General features: G+C 34.6%; 1 protein-coding gene across 1 annotated transcript; it reads left to right on the top strand.

The window, feature by feature from the left end:
* The first annotated feature begins 5 nt into the window (after positions 1-5).
* LOC102803699 (phytanoyl-CoA dioxygenase domain-containing protein 1-like) lies at positions 6-16,770 on the top strand. Its single transcript, XM_085492516.1, has 9 exons — positions 6-155; positions 3,152-3,295; positions 4,591-4,666; positions 7,008-7,111; positions 7,823-7,907; positions 8,763-8,888; positions 10,800-10,916; positions 11,647-11,773; positions 15,110-16,770. Exons 1-9 carry the CDS (start codon positions 132-134, stop codon positions 15,159-15,161), a joined length of 855 nt encoding a protein of 284 aa, XP_085348642.1. The 5' UTR covers positions 6-131; the 3' UTR covers positions 15,162-16,770.
* Positions 16,771-17,484: the final 714 nt, after the last annotated feature.

The following is a 17,484-nucleotide window of genomic DNA, read 5'->3' as shown; positions in this document are numbered from 1 at the left end:
CAGCATTCGCTGAACTGTGCGTCAGATCACGTGACCCGGCCGGGCGTGATTGAGCTTGCGCGTAGAGGCGGGGACCGCCAGCCAAACTCCAGCAGTGACCTCAGAGAGTGACCTTTGGCTGCGTAATAGAAATGGACGAAAACAGAGTGAAAGAGGTGGGTCTGTGTTTATGCGTGCAAACATTGTATTTACTGAGTCGTTATTGTTATCACGTGTGAAGTCATATTAAGAGTGAATATCTGTCAGGGTAGGAGAACTTGATGAGTATTTAACTGACTATAACTGCGTTAACGTGATTCACAATAATAACGCATGACCTTCCTACTGTAACCTTTATCCCAATTTATCTTACAAAAGGACGATTCAAAGACAGAATACAGACAGATAGGCAAGAGTTCCTTTTGTACCCCCATCCCTAACCCTAACACTCACTCCCAGTTACCCAATTCATTTGTATATGCCCCCTCTAGATAACTATAGATGTCCTTAGGAGGGGCATCATGTTTTTGCTTTGTTTTGTGTTTTTTTTTTTGTTTTGTTTTTTTATTTTTTCTATTTTTAACTTTCAACATTTAAGTTTATTGTATCACGAACAATATCTCAATTAAGGATACGTTTATCAATAAAGATTATTATTATTACAATTAAATGGGGAGTGCTGGAGGGTAGGGTTAGGGTTAGGGATGGGGAGTACAAAAGGAACTCTTTCCGACAGATATCAGTCTGTTCATACCTACATGTTCTTATGTGCTTCTTGTGCACTCCACTGTGTGTAATTACAGACATGCCCGGAAATCGTATTTGCGTCGTAGTTGTAGGACGTGATATCCAGAATATTGTAGAATACATGTACTTTATTTTCGCTTGGAATTTATTTTCGCTTGAAAGGATGCTTCAGTGAAAATAATATCCAGCGAATATACTTTTTCCCCTATATTTCACATTCAAAAATCAGTGAAAATATATTCCAAACAAAACACCCAAAAAACCCTTTTCAACAAAAAATTTATTCCAGCTAAAATAAAGTATTCTACAGTAAGTAAAAAGGTAGACACACCCAACAAAAACTAAGAAAATTATATTCTCAAAAAAGAATCTACAGAAATTTATTTATTTGATGAAACGTGGTAGCAAATGTATTTGCTAATTTTTGAGGAAGTTTGAGTAGAATTGACGTTTGTCATACTTTCATCATCAGGATACCGACAATGGTGTCATAGGACGATGTTTTGAGATACAAATACATACATGTATTTTCAAAACCATTAATAGTTTTCTATTATCATATTTGGCCAATTATTGCATGATTTATGTAAATTATAGATGTGTGTCTATGGTCAAAATAAGTATTACTGGTATTTTTTTAATATTATACTACACAACAAATGTGATTTTTAGTGTGTATGTGTTCTCCTAAATACTGTGAAATACTTTATTTTAGCTGGAATTAATTTTCGCTGAAAAAACTTTTTGGGTATTTTGCATGGACTTTATTTTCACTGATTTTTGGCGAGTTGAATGTAAAATATAGGAAAGAGGGTATATTCTCTGGATTTTATTTTCACAGAATCATTACCTCAGGGAAAATGAATTCCAAGTGAAAGTAAAGTATTTTACAGTAGAGCAATGATTGTATATACATTGTACAATGGGAGGTTCTATCCCATAATGCATTTCATAAATGTGCTGGAACGATGCTCAGTAGTAGAGGTGGAATCGCATGTGAGGGCGCCCTTCTTTCAACGGAGTGTATTTTGTCTCATATTACCAATTACGTTGTGTTGGGAGTAACATCCGGTCCATGTCTGGTGCATTGTTTGAATACGTACACATCCGGTATGCGCAGCTTTACTGGTGTTTTATACAGGTATTAGGTATTTAAAACATCAAGAACCTTCTGCACTTTTCTCTTCTTTTTTTTTCCCCTGATGGATAGCTATGGCAAACTTTTCTATTGTATCCATTTGGGGTCAGCGTTTTAGGCATTGTTATTAACGATACGACATCGTCGCTCTATAGTATAATCATTGTTGTGAGGACTGCAGACAGTATTACAACAGATCATACATCCCTGTCATATGTCTAGATGCCAAACTACACCATTAAAAACTACACTAAGTTAATAAATATATTCACATGTCAAAATTCTTGACAGAAAAATAATATCGCCAATATTCAGGAAATAAGCAGAAATTCTGTGAAGATAGCAGGAGTGTATCCAACAATTGTGTTTACATCGCCATCTTTAAAGTGACGTGACTCGTAGGTCATGCAACAACCTAATTCATATTGTGAAAATATGATTACTAATTAGGACAGTTTGCACGCTTAGAAAAAGCATAAAACGGGAGGCACAATTTGGCGCAATCACACTGTGGTAAATAAGTAGTGTCTATGTACATTTTGTGTGATTTTCAGAGAATTCAGTGTCTTGTATTACATGAAAACCACATATTGATTTCTGTACACGCGGGAAACATCAATCAAAAACTAGCTCAAAAATGCTATTTAACAATCGTTTTTAACAACATTTCTTATTAAAACACTTGAAACCATGCACTAGTTACATATACTAGTAGATGGTAATTAAACTATAATATTTTGTTTTAATTTGTCGTAAAGTTGACAAACTTTTTGTAGTAATGAATTATTCATATATTCAAATGAGGACATAACACAACCAATCACGTCATGCAACTCACTGCCTGCTCAGTAGTGTGAAATTTGAATTAGCTCAAATTGCCTTAATAAACCATCATTTTCTTGATCTATAATATAAAATTCGTTTTTGAATTATCTTATCATTAGCAATATGCAAATGACCAATAGAAAAGTCGTAAGGATGCAGTAAATATTATAAAAAAGGTAAACTAATTTTGGATTCATCGCCAGCTATATATACATAAACAGTAATAGTGGAACAACTACTCACGTGGTGCAATGATACCAACTCGTAATAATATCGACTGAGAGTTTATTTCGAACAAATGTCAATAGAAGGGTATCGGGAATATTTCTGCCGAAAACCGTCACCGACCATGACTGAAAATATGCATTCATCAGTGCATGGATCATTAACATAAATTAGCATATTATTCGTGACTGCTTGTTCATAAACTTACTATTTGTTATATATTTTTTTTCAATGCAGTTTAAGGATAATGGCTACATTGTAGTGGAGAATGTACTTACTGAAACCGAAGCTGACGAATTGAGAGCAGAATGCCATTCCTTAATAGAAAAGATGAACCCCAAAGAACACTTGTCTGCGGAATTTGTGACCGGAGAAAAACAGGTATGTCGAAGCCCAAAATAGAAATTATTAATGTTTTTTCTCATTAAGCATAACAGTTAAAACAGTTTTTGTCTGGTTATGAATGAAAAAGAATTTCACAAATTTCACAAAAACAAAAATATTTAAAAAGGCATGTGATAAATTGTCCAAAAACTTTTTACATTTTCTCCTTGGTTTGTTATCCAATGGTGAATGTACAGACTGTGAAAGCATTCATTTTCACTAGCATTCAATTTTACTGTTTTGATATTGTCAATCAGTTTTAAATTTCTGCATTTGCTAGTGAAACAATGCACTTTATGTTCACACAGATTTAATTTCGTGGATTTCACTTGTAAACAAGCTAAATTACAACAGAGTGAAAATTAAAACTTTTACATTATGAGGTTACGGAGATACCGAAAAGTATGCACAAAGATAGTACAGCAGGAGTATCGACTGACATGCAGCGAAGGTCGATGCGACGGCGTACAGTCTGAGTGCATACTTTGAGGTATCTTCGTAATAACCTTATTATTGTACATCTTTTCCTTCCAAGGATACATCATGGGAATGCCGAAATTCAAAAAGTCTAGAACAGAATCAGCGAACTTCTTTGTGTGGAGTCAAGTCAAACCCTGATGGCAGCCATGTTTGTTTTTATTATTAGAGGATGCTTATGTGCGTAATCATTCCATATTTTGAATATGGTAGGATGAAAATAACCCATAAAATTACGACATGATGTAATTTATGGCGTTGTAGTTACAGGTGTACTGAGAAATTAATTCTTATTGGCATTTAATAAATGTTTATGAAAATAATAAAGTTCTTATCAAGAATGTTCTAATAATTGTAACCATTTTGTACAACTTTAGTCTTTCAATTCTAAGCGATTGGTTCACACAAAGATGTATAATAAAAAGTTAATAATACATTGTAGTTATTGCAAGGATGCTGTGATTATACACTCGAACAGTTAACGATCAATACTCTCGCTGTATTGCCTTCATGCATACCTTTCTGTTAACCTTATTACCACCAGACTTTCCTGCCCAAATTTTCCTGCACTTTTTAACTTCAATTTTCTAGAAATGGACCCTAATTTTGAAGCCAACAGACAAAATTCGAGTCAATTATCAGTTTTTATTTGGCTTTCTTCGTCCAAATATTCTGAAGGAAACTGCAGCCTATAAATGGGACTATTTTGTGAATTTGTGATAAAAAAGGAACTGGTGGTGAAAAGGATTATAACCTCCATAACACTTACATGCACTGTGTTATAATAAGTTAAATTACAAAAATTTGTTTTTCAGACGACAGATGATTACTTCCTTACAAGTAATGATAAGATCAGATTTTTCTTTGAAAAAGGAACTATTGGTGAAAATGGTAAGAAATACAATATCAGCAAATTTTGCAAGTTCCATAAAGTGCCTGTGAAATGGCTGCTATTTTCACGCCTAAAATTATCCATTGATACATAAATATTATTAATTTTTATGTTTCTAAGCATAAATTATTTTTTTAAGTGAAATAATGCGTTTTAAACTCAGTCTACATCAACTTTTTTTTTGTGTATTTTAAAACGAGGCTCCTCATTAGCTTCTCATTTGCATACAGAAATTCCCCCTGTGACGTCAGAAGGGGAAGTTGCTGGGTAGCTTGCATTGCCGATACGTGTAAATAAGGCAAATTTCTTGTGCTGTTTTCTCGTCTTTGACTAAATTGCCACTTTATACGTACTTGTTCGTTGAGGAAGAATGGATCATAATGAACACATAATATCAAGTTTGTTGCATCGGGTTGAGTCAGATGCGAAATTTGTCAGGTCCGGTGTAGCTAGTCACCGTGGTCGCCACCGTCACCGACGCGCGTTTGTACACTGTCGCTGAATCGTCTTGTTATTTAGCAGGTTACTAGGCTTGTCACTACATTGTTTTTTTCATCGATCGTCTGGGTAAAAAAAATACATTCAAAATTAAAATAAAAAGCGAACATATTTTGACATTCTAAACATTAAATTATAGTGATTAAAATAGAGAAATAATTAAAAAAAACACGACAAAACAAGGTTACTAAATAAATGACTGCCGCATGGAAATAAATTTGTTGTAACGCGTCGGTAATGATGGGGACAAGTGCGTGAATGGTGGCGTTTAATTGGATAACAAAAATAATTGAGAGCGACTCACATACAGACAAATTGATTGAGTGGATTTAGCGTGATTTTCATAATTATGACATCATATTAAAAAAATACATTGACAGCCCAAGCCCGGATTCTTATTCCATAAATTATTACGCAGATCAAGCTGCAAGTAAAGGCAACAAAGGTGTGAATTCGACATTCAACACAATTCACAGAACAATTCAGACACTTTTAGCCTGCGAAAACGAAAACAGCCTGAGGGCTGCGTGATTTTCTGTTTGTCCGACGCTTCGTTTTCGTGTCAAGTTATCAAAATTACGGCTACCTTTTACATAACATGGGTGGTCTTAAACCGATAATCAGGATCGCAAACAAAATCAAATCATTTGAAACACTTACCCGACGTCTCTCTTCCTTCTGAAATCCGCCGCAGTGATCATGGGCTGGTCCGGAATTTTTTTTCGAAAACGTTATGTATTGCGCCAGGTTTAAGTTGTCAGCGTTTCTTGTTAAAACCTAGTTGTTTTGTCATGGACAAGAACAGTTTTTTGAAAAAAAGGATCTGTGATGAAGTGGACACTGCATATGCCTCTGTAAGGAGGAAGTCCACCCCAACCTTTTCTCGTTATTTTCACGGCTTTCGTCCACCGATTTCGCACCTTCGGATCGATTGGAAACGTTTAAATACTTACACTATGACTATACTCATTACTACAGCCGCCCACAACACAACGTTTAACCAGTATTAATGTTTGTTGCTCTCTCAAAAATAAAATAAAAATGTATATCTTTTAAAAGTATGTTGAATGGCACAGTGATATAAAAGTACGGCCCAGGGGTATAGCTTCCTCTTATATTTTAGCATTTGGTGGTGAACTTTCGACGAGAGTCGGAAATCCGGAAACAGTCGACCGTTTCTGGATAGGTGGGCGAGGCTACAGCACGGGAAATATCTCAAATTTACTTGGATACGAGTAATCATTTTCAGCAAAAAAATCAATAATTGCCCATTTCAGTGGGACACAGATCTAAAATGGGAAACGTGTGGGTGGGCATTGCACAGGCACATTAAATAACTGAATACTAGATAAGTTTTCAAGAATGTGATTTTCAAATTAGTTTTCATTCTGATAAACATGCAAGTTGTTTTCTGTTTGGTTGTCCATTCCTGATAAACAAAGAAGGTGATACCTGATTGGTTGTCCATTCCTGATAAATAAAGGTGATACCTGATTGGTTGTCCATTCCTGATAAATAAAGAAGGCGATACCTGATTGGTTGTCCATTCCTGATAAACAAACAAGGTGATCCCTGATTGGTTGTCCATTCCTGATAAATAAAGAAAGTGATACCTGATTGGTTGTCAATTCCTGATAAACAAACAAGGTGATCCCTGATTGGTTGTCTATTCCTGATAAAGAAGGTGATATCTGATTGGTTGTCCATTCCTGATAAATAAAGAAGGTGATACCTGATTGGTTGTCCATTCCTGATAAACAAAGAAGGTGATCCCTGATTGGTTGTCCATCCCTGATAAACAAAGATGGTGATCCCTGATTGGTTCATTCTTTCAATTTGCAGGTGATTTACTGCGAGACAAACATTTATCATTGAACAAAATTGGACATGCTTTACATGCGTTAAATCCAAAGTTTAAGGAAGTAACGCATAAGCAAATAGTACAGGTATGTTTGATTTCTTTTTAGTTTTTAGCTCCGCTGTCATTGCAGATGACCCAACAGAGCTGTTGGTATGGGGGTCTCTCTGGCGTCATCCGTCCGCACCCCGCGTGAAGTTTTCCTTTAAGCAACTTCTTCTTCAAAAGTACTTGACCAATTACATTCATATTTGTACCAAAGGTACTTGGGGTGGTCTTCTGTCAGATTTGTTAAATTCGTCTCAAAATATGCAAATTTGTCATTTTTGGTAAAAAAAAATTATTTTCGACAACTAGTTCGAAACCGTAAGTCCAAATGCTTTGATATTTACAGCAATGGTACTTGGGGTGGTCCTCTGTCAGATTTGTTAAATTTGTGTCAAAATATGCAAATTTGGATTTTTAGTGAATATTTTTGTCATTTTTGGTAAAAAATGGTATTTTCGACAACTAGTTCGAAACAGTCAACCACAATGCTACTTTACTGATTCTTGTTATATGATAATGAAGACAGCGGAGCTATTTCGACCATCAGGTCGCTTGTGTTTCTACTGGATGAGTTGTGGCTGTCTCTCCTGTTATTTAGGCAGTACATGTAGCACACCTCTGGTCTCATGTTCAACTCCAGATACGATTTGATCTTTCAATCGTGGTTCTTGTCTATCAACCGCTTACTATACATGTACATACCAGTATTGGTGACTAAATATTAACGTTATCTGTTCATTTGTTTTTGCAGGACATTGCTCGTGCCATTGGTTTCCAGAAGCCAGTGATAGCACAGGGCATGTACATATTCAAGCAGCCTGGCATTGGAGGCGAAGGTGAGTAAGGGATGGATGATAAAAAAAAAAAGGGTGGGGGTAAAAAATAACAGAAAAACAATCTGCACACATATTTCCTAGGGAAATTATATTGACACAGAAGTAATAAAAAATTACAGCAAATTCATCATAAATCGCCTAAAACTACTTGAAAGAAAACAAATATTTTGCATAGTTTTTCTGCCATCACCCCCTCCCAGAGCTTCAAATGGTTCATCCCTAAGTGAAGAAATTATTAAAGAGTATAGCCAGTGTAAGAAATTAGACACCAGCGCTACCAACTTTTAAAACTTAATAGCCCTGATGAAGCGCTATATGCATATATTAAAATTAAAAAAAAAATTAAAAAAAAAGTAGAAATAGGACATCTTGCATAAAAATTATTTCTGGCCTTTCTCATAGTCTTGAATCATAATCAAAATCTTTACTGTTTTTTTTTTACCTTAGTTGCTTAGGAAACTTTTAAGCATATAACATTTTAAAGCGGGGGAGTCGTCCCGTGCGCATACGTCAGATGGTCATAGCGTGTCATTGATTACAAACAAGTGTCTACCCGTGAGCCTTTGCGATTTTAACATGAGTTGTTATCGTCGCTTGGGACTCGATTCCCTGGTGTGTGCAAGTGACAACCCCTCCACTTCAATCCAATGAAAATAAACCTTACACAATGGGTATTCCTGAATGTAACTGCAGGTCATGTTTGATATCGTCATATTTGATACGGCCACGTTTGTTGAGCTGATATCATAAAATTGTGAAATCTGACCAAAACCCCAAAAAATTACAAAAATTAGCCATAAACCTGAGTATCAACATTAATCATTGAAATCATATATAAACTGTTTTTGTTTGCAGTTAATCCCCATCAAGATTCAACTTATTTTCGGACTGAACCACTGAAAGTGATTGGAATGTGGATTGCACTAGAAGATGCTACGTTGGAAAATGGATGTCTCTGGTTTATACCTGGATCCCATAAAAGTAAGAAATTGTCTTTATGTTAAATTCTCACATGTTTTATTACTGTAAAAGCATTAATTATTCACTGAGTCATAATTTTGCCATTTTTGCCGATAAGTAAAATTTGCTAAATTAAATCCATGTGAACATGTAAAATAACAATAAAACTGACTTTTTCTTTTACTGCCAAATTTGTGAACTTACTCAAAACATCAAAATATTGAAACTAAACACCATAGTGTGAAAATATGGTTTCACAGTACTTAGCAATTTTTGAGTGGTAAACTGATTATGGTATGAAAAATGTTGAAAAATAGTTTATGCATAGTTACCATGGTCTATGCATTTGCAACATATTTCTGGCAGTTCATATCCACGCTGTATTGTATAAATTCGATAACCAGTGTTCAAAAAAGTCAAACAATGATCAAAGACTAGGTTTTATGATAAGACAGTCAAATTTGAGGAATTAGAAGAGGATGGGTGCACGTGCTTAACCAAACGTGACAACGAAAATAGCAAGATGCTAAGTCAGAAGATTATGGTAATTTACCGTATTTGTTCTATTAGAAGTGTATGCCCAGATCGTGTTTTTTTTTAGAGAAATTGATTGATTTAGTATACAACACATGCAATCTTTGGTTTATATGTTCTTCTCATAGAAATTGTGAACAAAATCATTATATTTTTCATGAACCAATGCCATTTTAGTCCTACCTTTGGTTGTTTATCAACCAAATTCACTACCATAAATCCAGACATGCATTTGAAAGCATGATAAAAACAACTACCGGTAATAATGTTATCATATACCTTGAATTTCCTGGCCTCTTGACGCTATGTGAAGTGTGCCCTCACAGGGCAATAATTTCTCGTATCACGCCTGGCCCAATGTGCTCGGCTTTCATCATTCAAATCAAAGTGTGTCATTCTAAATTAGGTCGTCTGTTTGAGGACACACCGTTGTAAAATTATAATTACATCTATAAGGTTTTTGATAAAACCTTTATGGGCTGGATACGACTTTTGCTGCCCACGGTCGTACGGCTTACGTGGCCTCGCAAGCTTCCGCCACACGAACCTCGGGCTGCAAAATTGTATACATAAAGAATAATGTTTGATGTTCGTTCCAATGCAGTGGTAACACAATTAAGAAAGTCGTCCTATAATTTATAAATCAAAAATGGAGGAACCTTATGACCATACAGAAAAAATAAATATAGATTCCAGAGTCATATCTGACTAATTTTTAAAATTAATAAGGGAAAACACATCAAATATTAAGTTTGTAATATATATATATATTTTTTTTTAATTATTATCGTCATATCAGTTTAATACTTAAATAATAATATTTTTATACACTGCAGAAGAACACTTTATACGGGTTCAACCGTATCAATTAATATTGCTGTCCATTTCTTACTTGCCTTTTCATAATTTAGATGTAGTTCATTATTAATAGTTGTTTTGAGCTGGGACATAAAAAAAGCAAAATTCGTTCTTGGGTCGCATTTATTTTGGCACCATCTCTTAAAGAGAGAGTGCATGGCAATAGTTAGAGTTTGGTCGATAATTAATATGTTTGTTCCAGTAATAATATAGTCCATTTTAATCATCACAGGAAATTTGTGTGTGATTTGGTAATTTGATGACATTCTAAGATGCTACAATCTCAATCAAAACTGAATGTGCTATTGAAGATAGCAAGAAACTTCTGATATGGGCATTTTTTAGATACCATAACAGCAGTGAATACATGCATTGACATGTCAAAATCTTCAAAAGTGAAATTTTGCAGACAATACTTTAATTAAGAAGTTTTTTGGGTCTAAATATGTAAATTTAATATGCAAATACAGTTTACAATGTTGCATATCAAACTGACAAACTAAACAAGTAAATTCCATTATTATTTTTTTATATCGGTAGATGGTTGTCCACAAGAATGGATTCGTAATACTGATAGCAGTGGTACACACATGATTTACCAAGGTGAACCTTTGAAATATGATGAATCACAGTTCGTAGCAGTACCTGTGAAAAAAGGTAATGACGTACATTTTGAGCACAAAAGTTAACCCTTGTTGCCTCTCACAAAATATAACCAACAAATTTATTTTATAATTTTGCTGAAATTTTATACCAGATCTGTAGCCGATACAAAATTATGTCAATTTAATGCAAAATTATCGAAACATATTTAGTAAAATACTTAAAAACACACAAAATGCTGCAACAGACTTTTGTCAGAAAAAAAATATGGCTGCTGAGTTGAAGTTAATCTGTCTGTGTCTGTGTTACTTTGTGTGCGTCTGTTCATTAGTCCGTCTGACTGTGTGCATGTGTGAATATGACTACATAATAAACCATTTTCCGTTCACTGCAAGATCCTGTGTTATGTGTGAAATCGAATGTAAAAACAGGACAAACAAAGGTGATAGCGTTGTAGTGGCGACGAACATGGAATTTGACAAAAGGGAAAATATTTTGGGGATATTTCTATGCTTAATAATGTGCTGTAAACAGTTTTATTATGGTCAATTTCGATGAAGTAAGGGTATTCGAACAGAATATTTCCCTGTCGAAGATTGGCCTTTCAATGTAAGCTACGAAACAAAGAAATTTGAGTTCAAAATCAAATCGTTTGATTTTTCCAGCAAACGCTTGGTGCGCGTCTTTCACGCAATTCGCAAGGTCTCACCATTGTACGGAAAATCACCTATTAAAATTAGATCCCACATCTCATTTGCATCTTATTTGCATATTTTACATACAGGTAGCATGGTGGTGATACATGGTGAAGTGATTCATAAAAGTGAGCTGAATACGTCTGATAAATCCAGGCATATTTATACTTTCCATATATGTGAGTCCCACAATACAACATACAGTAAGAAGAACTGGTAAGTGATCGATAATCTAAAAAAATCAATCTGTGATTCTACTCTATAACAACATGTACATCATCTGAAGGCTCAGGTATAGCCAAATATGGTAGTATGGTAGTGCATATGTATCAATGTTTTTCAAAGGGATAACCTGACGACCAGTTTCATAGGTCAGAGAAATCTAAAGATTTGTTTCACACTATGTGGATGTATAGGATGTATCATGCTTAGTAAGTTATATCTGAATCACAGATCAAATTTTTATTTGTTGACTCCCATGTGCGAAGCACAAAATGGGAGTCTTTGCAGTTAGTGTGTCTGTATGTGTGTGTGTATGTGTGTATGTGTGTATGTGTGTATGTGTGTGTGTGTATGTGTGTCCGACTGTTCCACTGCTATCTCAAGAACCATACATCGGTTTTTGATGAAACTTGGTGCATAGATGCTCTGGGCCAATGCGCAGATTTGATTAGGTTTTGGTAAAAATCCATGCTCGTTAATTACCTAATTTGCATGATAATTAGCTAATTTTTAGCTGTTCTATGACTGTTCCACTGATATCTAAAGAACCACTCATTGGATTTTGATGAAACTTGGTACATAGATGCTCTGAACATATGCGCAGATTTGATTAATTTTTGGTAAAAATCCGTGCATATTAATTACCTAATTTGCATGATAATTAGCTATTTTTTAGTGGTTCCATGACTGTTCCACTGATATCTAAACAACCACTCATTGGATTTTGATGAAACTTGGTACATAGATGCTCTGAACTCATGCTAGGTTTTGATTAGTTTTTGGTAATAATCCGTGGATACTAATTACCTAATTTGCATAATGATTAGTCAATTTTCGGTTTTTCCACTGATATCTCAAGTACTTATCATCACATTTCAATGAAACTTGGTACATAGATGTCATACGACACTGCACAGACCTGATAGTTTTTATGGTAATATCAGTACATATTAATTACCTAATTTGCATAATTAATTAATTTTCAGCATTTGATATAAGTAGTTAGCATTACATTTCAATGAAACTTGGTACTTACATACTCAAGGACTATGCAGAGATTGATTGTTTTCGATAAATATTTGTGCATATTAATCACCTAATTTGCATAATTAGTTAATTTTCAGCTTTTCCACGGGTGTCTCAAGTACTAATCATCGCATTTCAATGAAACTTGGTACATAGATCCTTTAGGACTATGCAGAGACCTGATTAGTTTTAGGGTAAATAATTGTGCATATTAATTACCTAATTTGCATAATTAATTTTCAGCTTTTCTACTGATATCTAAAGTACTAATCATCACATTTCAATGAATCTAGAATTATGCAGACCCAATTAGTTTCCGGTAAATATTTGTGCATATTAATCACCTAATTTGCATAATTAACCAATTTTAAGCTTTCACACTGATATCTAAAGTACCGTAAAAACTCCAAAATTTCGACCGGTTTTAAATAATTGGTGTTAGATATGTGACGTGTTTTTAGAGTCAAAATTAAGGTGCATTTTCGGACGGTCGAATTTTTCAGAATAGAAATCAGCAAATGAAAAAATGGGGATGATAGACAGTGTGCTTCATTAGTTTTTAAAAAATGCAATGTCCGTCAATTGACGTAAACTTCCTCATGTTTCACGGTAAAAGCAAAGGTCGTGGCCGAGTTGTAACTCAAAATCTAAACAAAGTCATCAATCAGTGAGTATTATGACAAGCAAAACAAAACATCAAGACGCGGAGAAGAGGTCAGCACAAAACTAATAGGTCAAAAGACAAAGCTGTCTCGCACTACCTAGAAAAACTTGCGAATGTTCGAAGTACAGGTACCCATTGGACAAAAGATGCATGGAAGTTTAGCAAACTATCTCCCCGACCCAGTGCAATGTATCCGGTTAGAATCAAAGCTCACGTGTCCGTTATTTGAGGGACCAAATTCTGCCGTAAATTCGCCCTTGGATTAAAAAATAAAATGGGATTTAAGAAAATAAAATGGGACTTTTAAGGTGTATTTTGGCGTCATTTTTCGGACATTTCAATCAATCCTGCCGGCTAAAATAGAGTCTAAGTTTTACCGTAGTCATTGACGTTTGTCTATTCAAGAGTACACGTGTATGATTTTTATCGTGACTAGCGTGAGCGGGTAAGCTTCCTTTCGAGAATGAGCTGTTATCACTGTGAACAATGTTAAATTATTCTTCAGATGACCAGTTTATTTTTTAAAAACAACTAATTTTTTTATTTAAAAAAAATCATGCCGTTTTCGCATCAAAATCCAAGCCAAAATATCGTACTACAACATCAATCTATTTAAATAAGCTATGGTAATTTGAACACGTTGGCATCATCTAGCTTTTTGATTGGTTAATTAGCGATTTGACCTATTTGACCTAAGAGAACATGGCGGATATCCTACAGCATCAAACGTTTATACGAGACCGGAATCATTCGCTTACGATGAAACTAAGTTGACTTTTATTTGTATTTCATAACCATTCAACAAATTTATTTTGTGTACATTATTATAATCACTACTGAGTACAGTAATAATCAACAATTCAGAAACGCAGCATGCCGAGATTTTTGTGTTCGTTTTTATTTGAAACTTCGTTTATTTAGAATATATTTTCGTTACCAATAAAATAAAAATCTCTCAGTCAATCAGAAACCTGGATTCATGCCTTCGAGGAAGGTCCCGTTTGAACGCTCACATCGTTTTTTTTTCGTTTGGGGGAAAACTAAAACTGGTCGCAATTTTCGAATAAGAATGAGTCGGCAATTTTTAGTGGAGTCGAAAATTTGGAGGTAAATAAAACACCGAAACCCGGCAAATAAATAGGCGGTCGAATTTTTAGAGGGGTCGAAATTTTAGAGTTTTCACGGTAATAATTATTCCATTTCAATGAAACTTAGTACAAAGATGCTCTAGGACAATGTACAAACCTAATTAGTTTGGGGTAAAAATCTGTTCATATTAATTCCCTAATAAGCATAATAATTCATAATTTTTTGGTTTTTTGGTTCTAATCACATTTCAATTAAACTTGGAGACATAGATTTTCTGTTACATTGCGCAGACCTCATTAGTTTTACACTCAAATCTGGTCATATTAATTTTCTGATTTGCATAATTAGTTTTCAGCTAAGTAATTTCAAATTATATTTAATGTGTCTCCAATACTCTCAGCACATGGGAGTTCTTTCTAAGCTTTCTTTGATTTTTTTCTGTTGCTACCTCAACTGATTTAAAAAAAAAACAGATCTTTGATAGAATTATTCTCATCAATGGATGTTATATACATAGATTAATGCTGTGATATTTTGTCTTCAATGTTCAGGTTACAGCCTTCTGAGAGTTTACCATTCCCAGCATTGTATACTGAAGGCTAAAGACAAGATTCAGATTTCACTGCCACGACAAAGGATATGTTATGAAATGAATGCATCACTGCCAAGACAAGTGATACTAGACAAGTTATTCCAGCAAACGGAATAGTTTTTATTCAAATGTTTACATTAACCAGCCTGATGAATTAATTTTTAAATTTAGTGTTAAGATTACATGTACTTCAATTTCAACTTAAATTTATACTCATGTTCAACATAAAATATCAAGTTCTATATCAAGCATTTTTTCAGAAAAATCGATGTTAAAACAATGTTATAAAGGATGACATTTAGTTATTACCATTATTTGCATTACAAACGTAAATGTAGCTTCAAATTAACAGAAAAAAATAATGCTTTATATTTTTCCTAATATTATTATCAACTACTACCATTTGTTATTTCTCTTTAGTAGCTACTAGTATACTAATCGTTGGATCATCAGTCTGACAACTAGCCATGTACTCTTGGGCAATCCTCGGGGGCGGAGCTACGTCACAAGACGTTCCACATTGCTAAGACGCGCACCACTGTACATGCATTTCTATGGGCTCTGTGCACGCTGCTGTGGAACGCCGGCCAAGTTGGTGAAAATTCAAGAAAACAACACAAACTCAACTTTGAAGTTAAAGTCTGAACAGCCAAATTTATATATGTTACACACGTAAGGCTAATCTTGTTACACTGTTCAGGGGAGTTTCAACAACTAGCCCAAAGTACAGTTTTCTGAGAGTTTTTGGCCTTTGTTTTCACTGCGAAGGTTGCCAGGCGATGAAAATGCCCGGATGTCTGCCTCCGAGGATACAGGGAGTATTTAGCTATCGATGTGCGCCCTCTGTGGTCAAAAATGAAAAACCCTGTTAGCTTTGGTGCCGAATTATAAATGTTGGCAGGATTGTGCCTGCAATAACAGACGTGAAGTTTTACTAAACATTCCATTATTGCAATATAATTTTTGTGAAGGCTTTCACCAAGATACGTGTTACGAGTTTGATTCAATAGTGGATTCCAGTTGTACATTTAAAAAATGTTTTCACATTGTTGTGGCAAGGATATTTTTGGTTGATATGATCATACTGCATTTGTGCAAACTGTCTGGTGTTAACCTGATAGGCGTGTCTATTTTCTAGAATTGAATATTATCTTTTTCTGTCACTGCCACAGTGTTCCAGATGTCAAAATTGCAAGATTGTAATTACTTTTCACTTTATTTACCTTCGTATATCAATCGTATAAATTACTGTACGACAAACTTCAAAAAAATCCAACAAAATATAAAAATGTAGCCAAACGACGACACGCCCTCATAAAAATGGTTTGATATAACTAGTTCTAATGAAACAACAATCTTAAGACATGCATAGCAAACCAGTCAGCAACTTAGCTGGAAATGTTGCGGTTTTGGTGCTCGGAACAATAAGGCGGTGACAGTAAATTGTGAGTACTTTACTCGATATGTGTAAAATACTGGTAGCCATGCTTTTCAAGTAAGTTGTCATCTATGGGAGTTTTAGACATTAAAGGATGAATTTGTGCTTTTTAACAAATATTAATTGTACATTTTTATTTTTCTGTAATAATGAAAATAAAATATATATTTCATAAAGATAAACATACTGCATAGGGAATCTGAATAAAGAAAGGATATAAACAATGGGGGTGAATTTAGGAAAAATGTACCGGTACCACACATTTATTTTCACAAGCCCTCCCTGCAAAACCAAGTGCATTGCAGAACATCAAATGTGCCAAGTTGAAGTTTAAAGTGGTGGTTAACAGAGAACAAGTCATTGAAAATGACACAGTCCCGTTAAGTTCTGTTTGTGCTCGTCATATTAAAGCGGAGGGGTTGTCGCGAGTGTGACCTTGAAACTTGAGTTCCAAGTGGCGTATACAACAGATTGTTTATTTACATCAAAACACATGTTTCGTGTCATAGTAATATGGCCAAAATAAAAACAGCCGTTATTCGGCCATCTTTGATCTGATTATGAAATGCTGATATGTATGATGTATGTTTTACGAATAAAAATGGTACATAAATTGTGGAAATATAGTAGTAAAACCAAAAAGTCAGATGGCTGTCAATCGGCCATCCTTGACCAGATTTTGAAACAAATTGTCATGGACATGCATCCTAACATGTATAAAGTACATGTATGTGCCAAATTTGAATGAAAACTGACAAAGCACGTACCGCATAAAAAAACAGAAACAAGATGCCTGCCAGTCGACCATCTTTGATCCAATTTCGAAATAAATCGTCATGGACATGTATCCTAACATGTATAATCTATGTACCAAGTTTGAATGAAAACTGACAAAG

Source organism: Saccoglossus kowalevskii, chromosome 17 (assembly GCF_978046115.1).
Source record: "Saccoglossus kowalevskii chromosome 17, keSacKowa6.1, whole genome shotgun sequence".
NCBI lineage: Eukaryota > Metazoa > Hemichordata > Enteropneusta > Harrimaniidae > Saccoglossus > Saccoglossus kowalevskii.
This window is presented reverse-complemented; position numbering and strand designations above follow the sequence as displayed.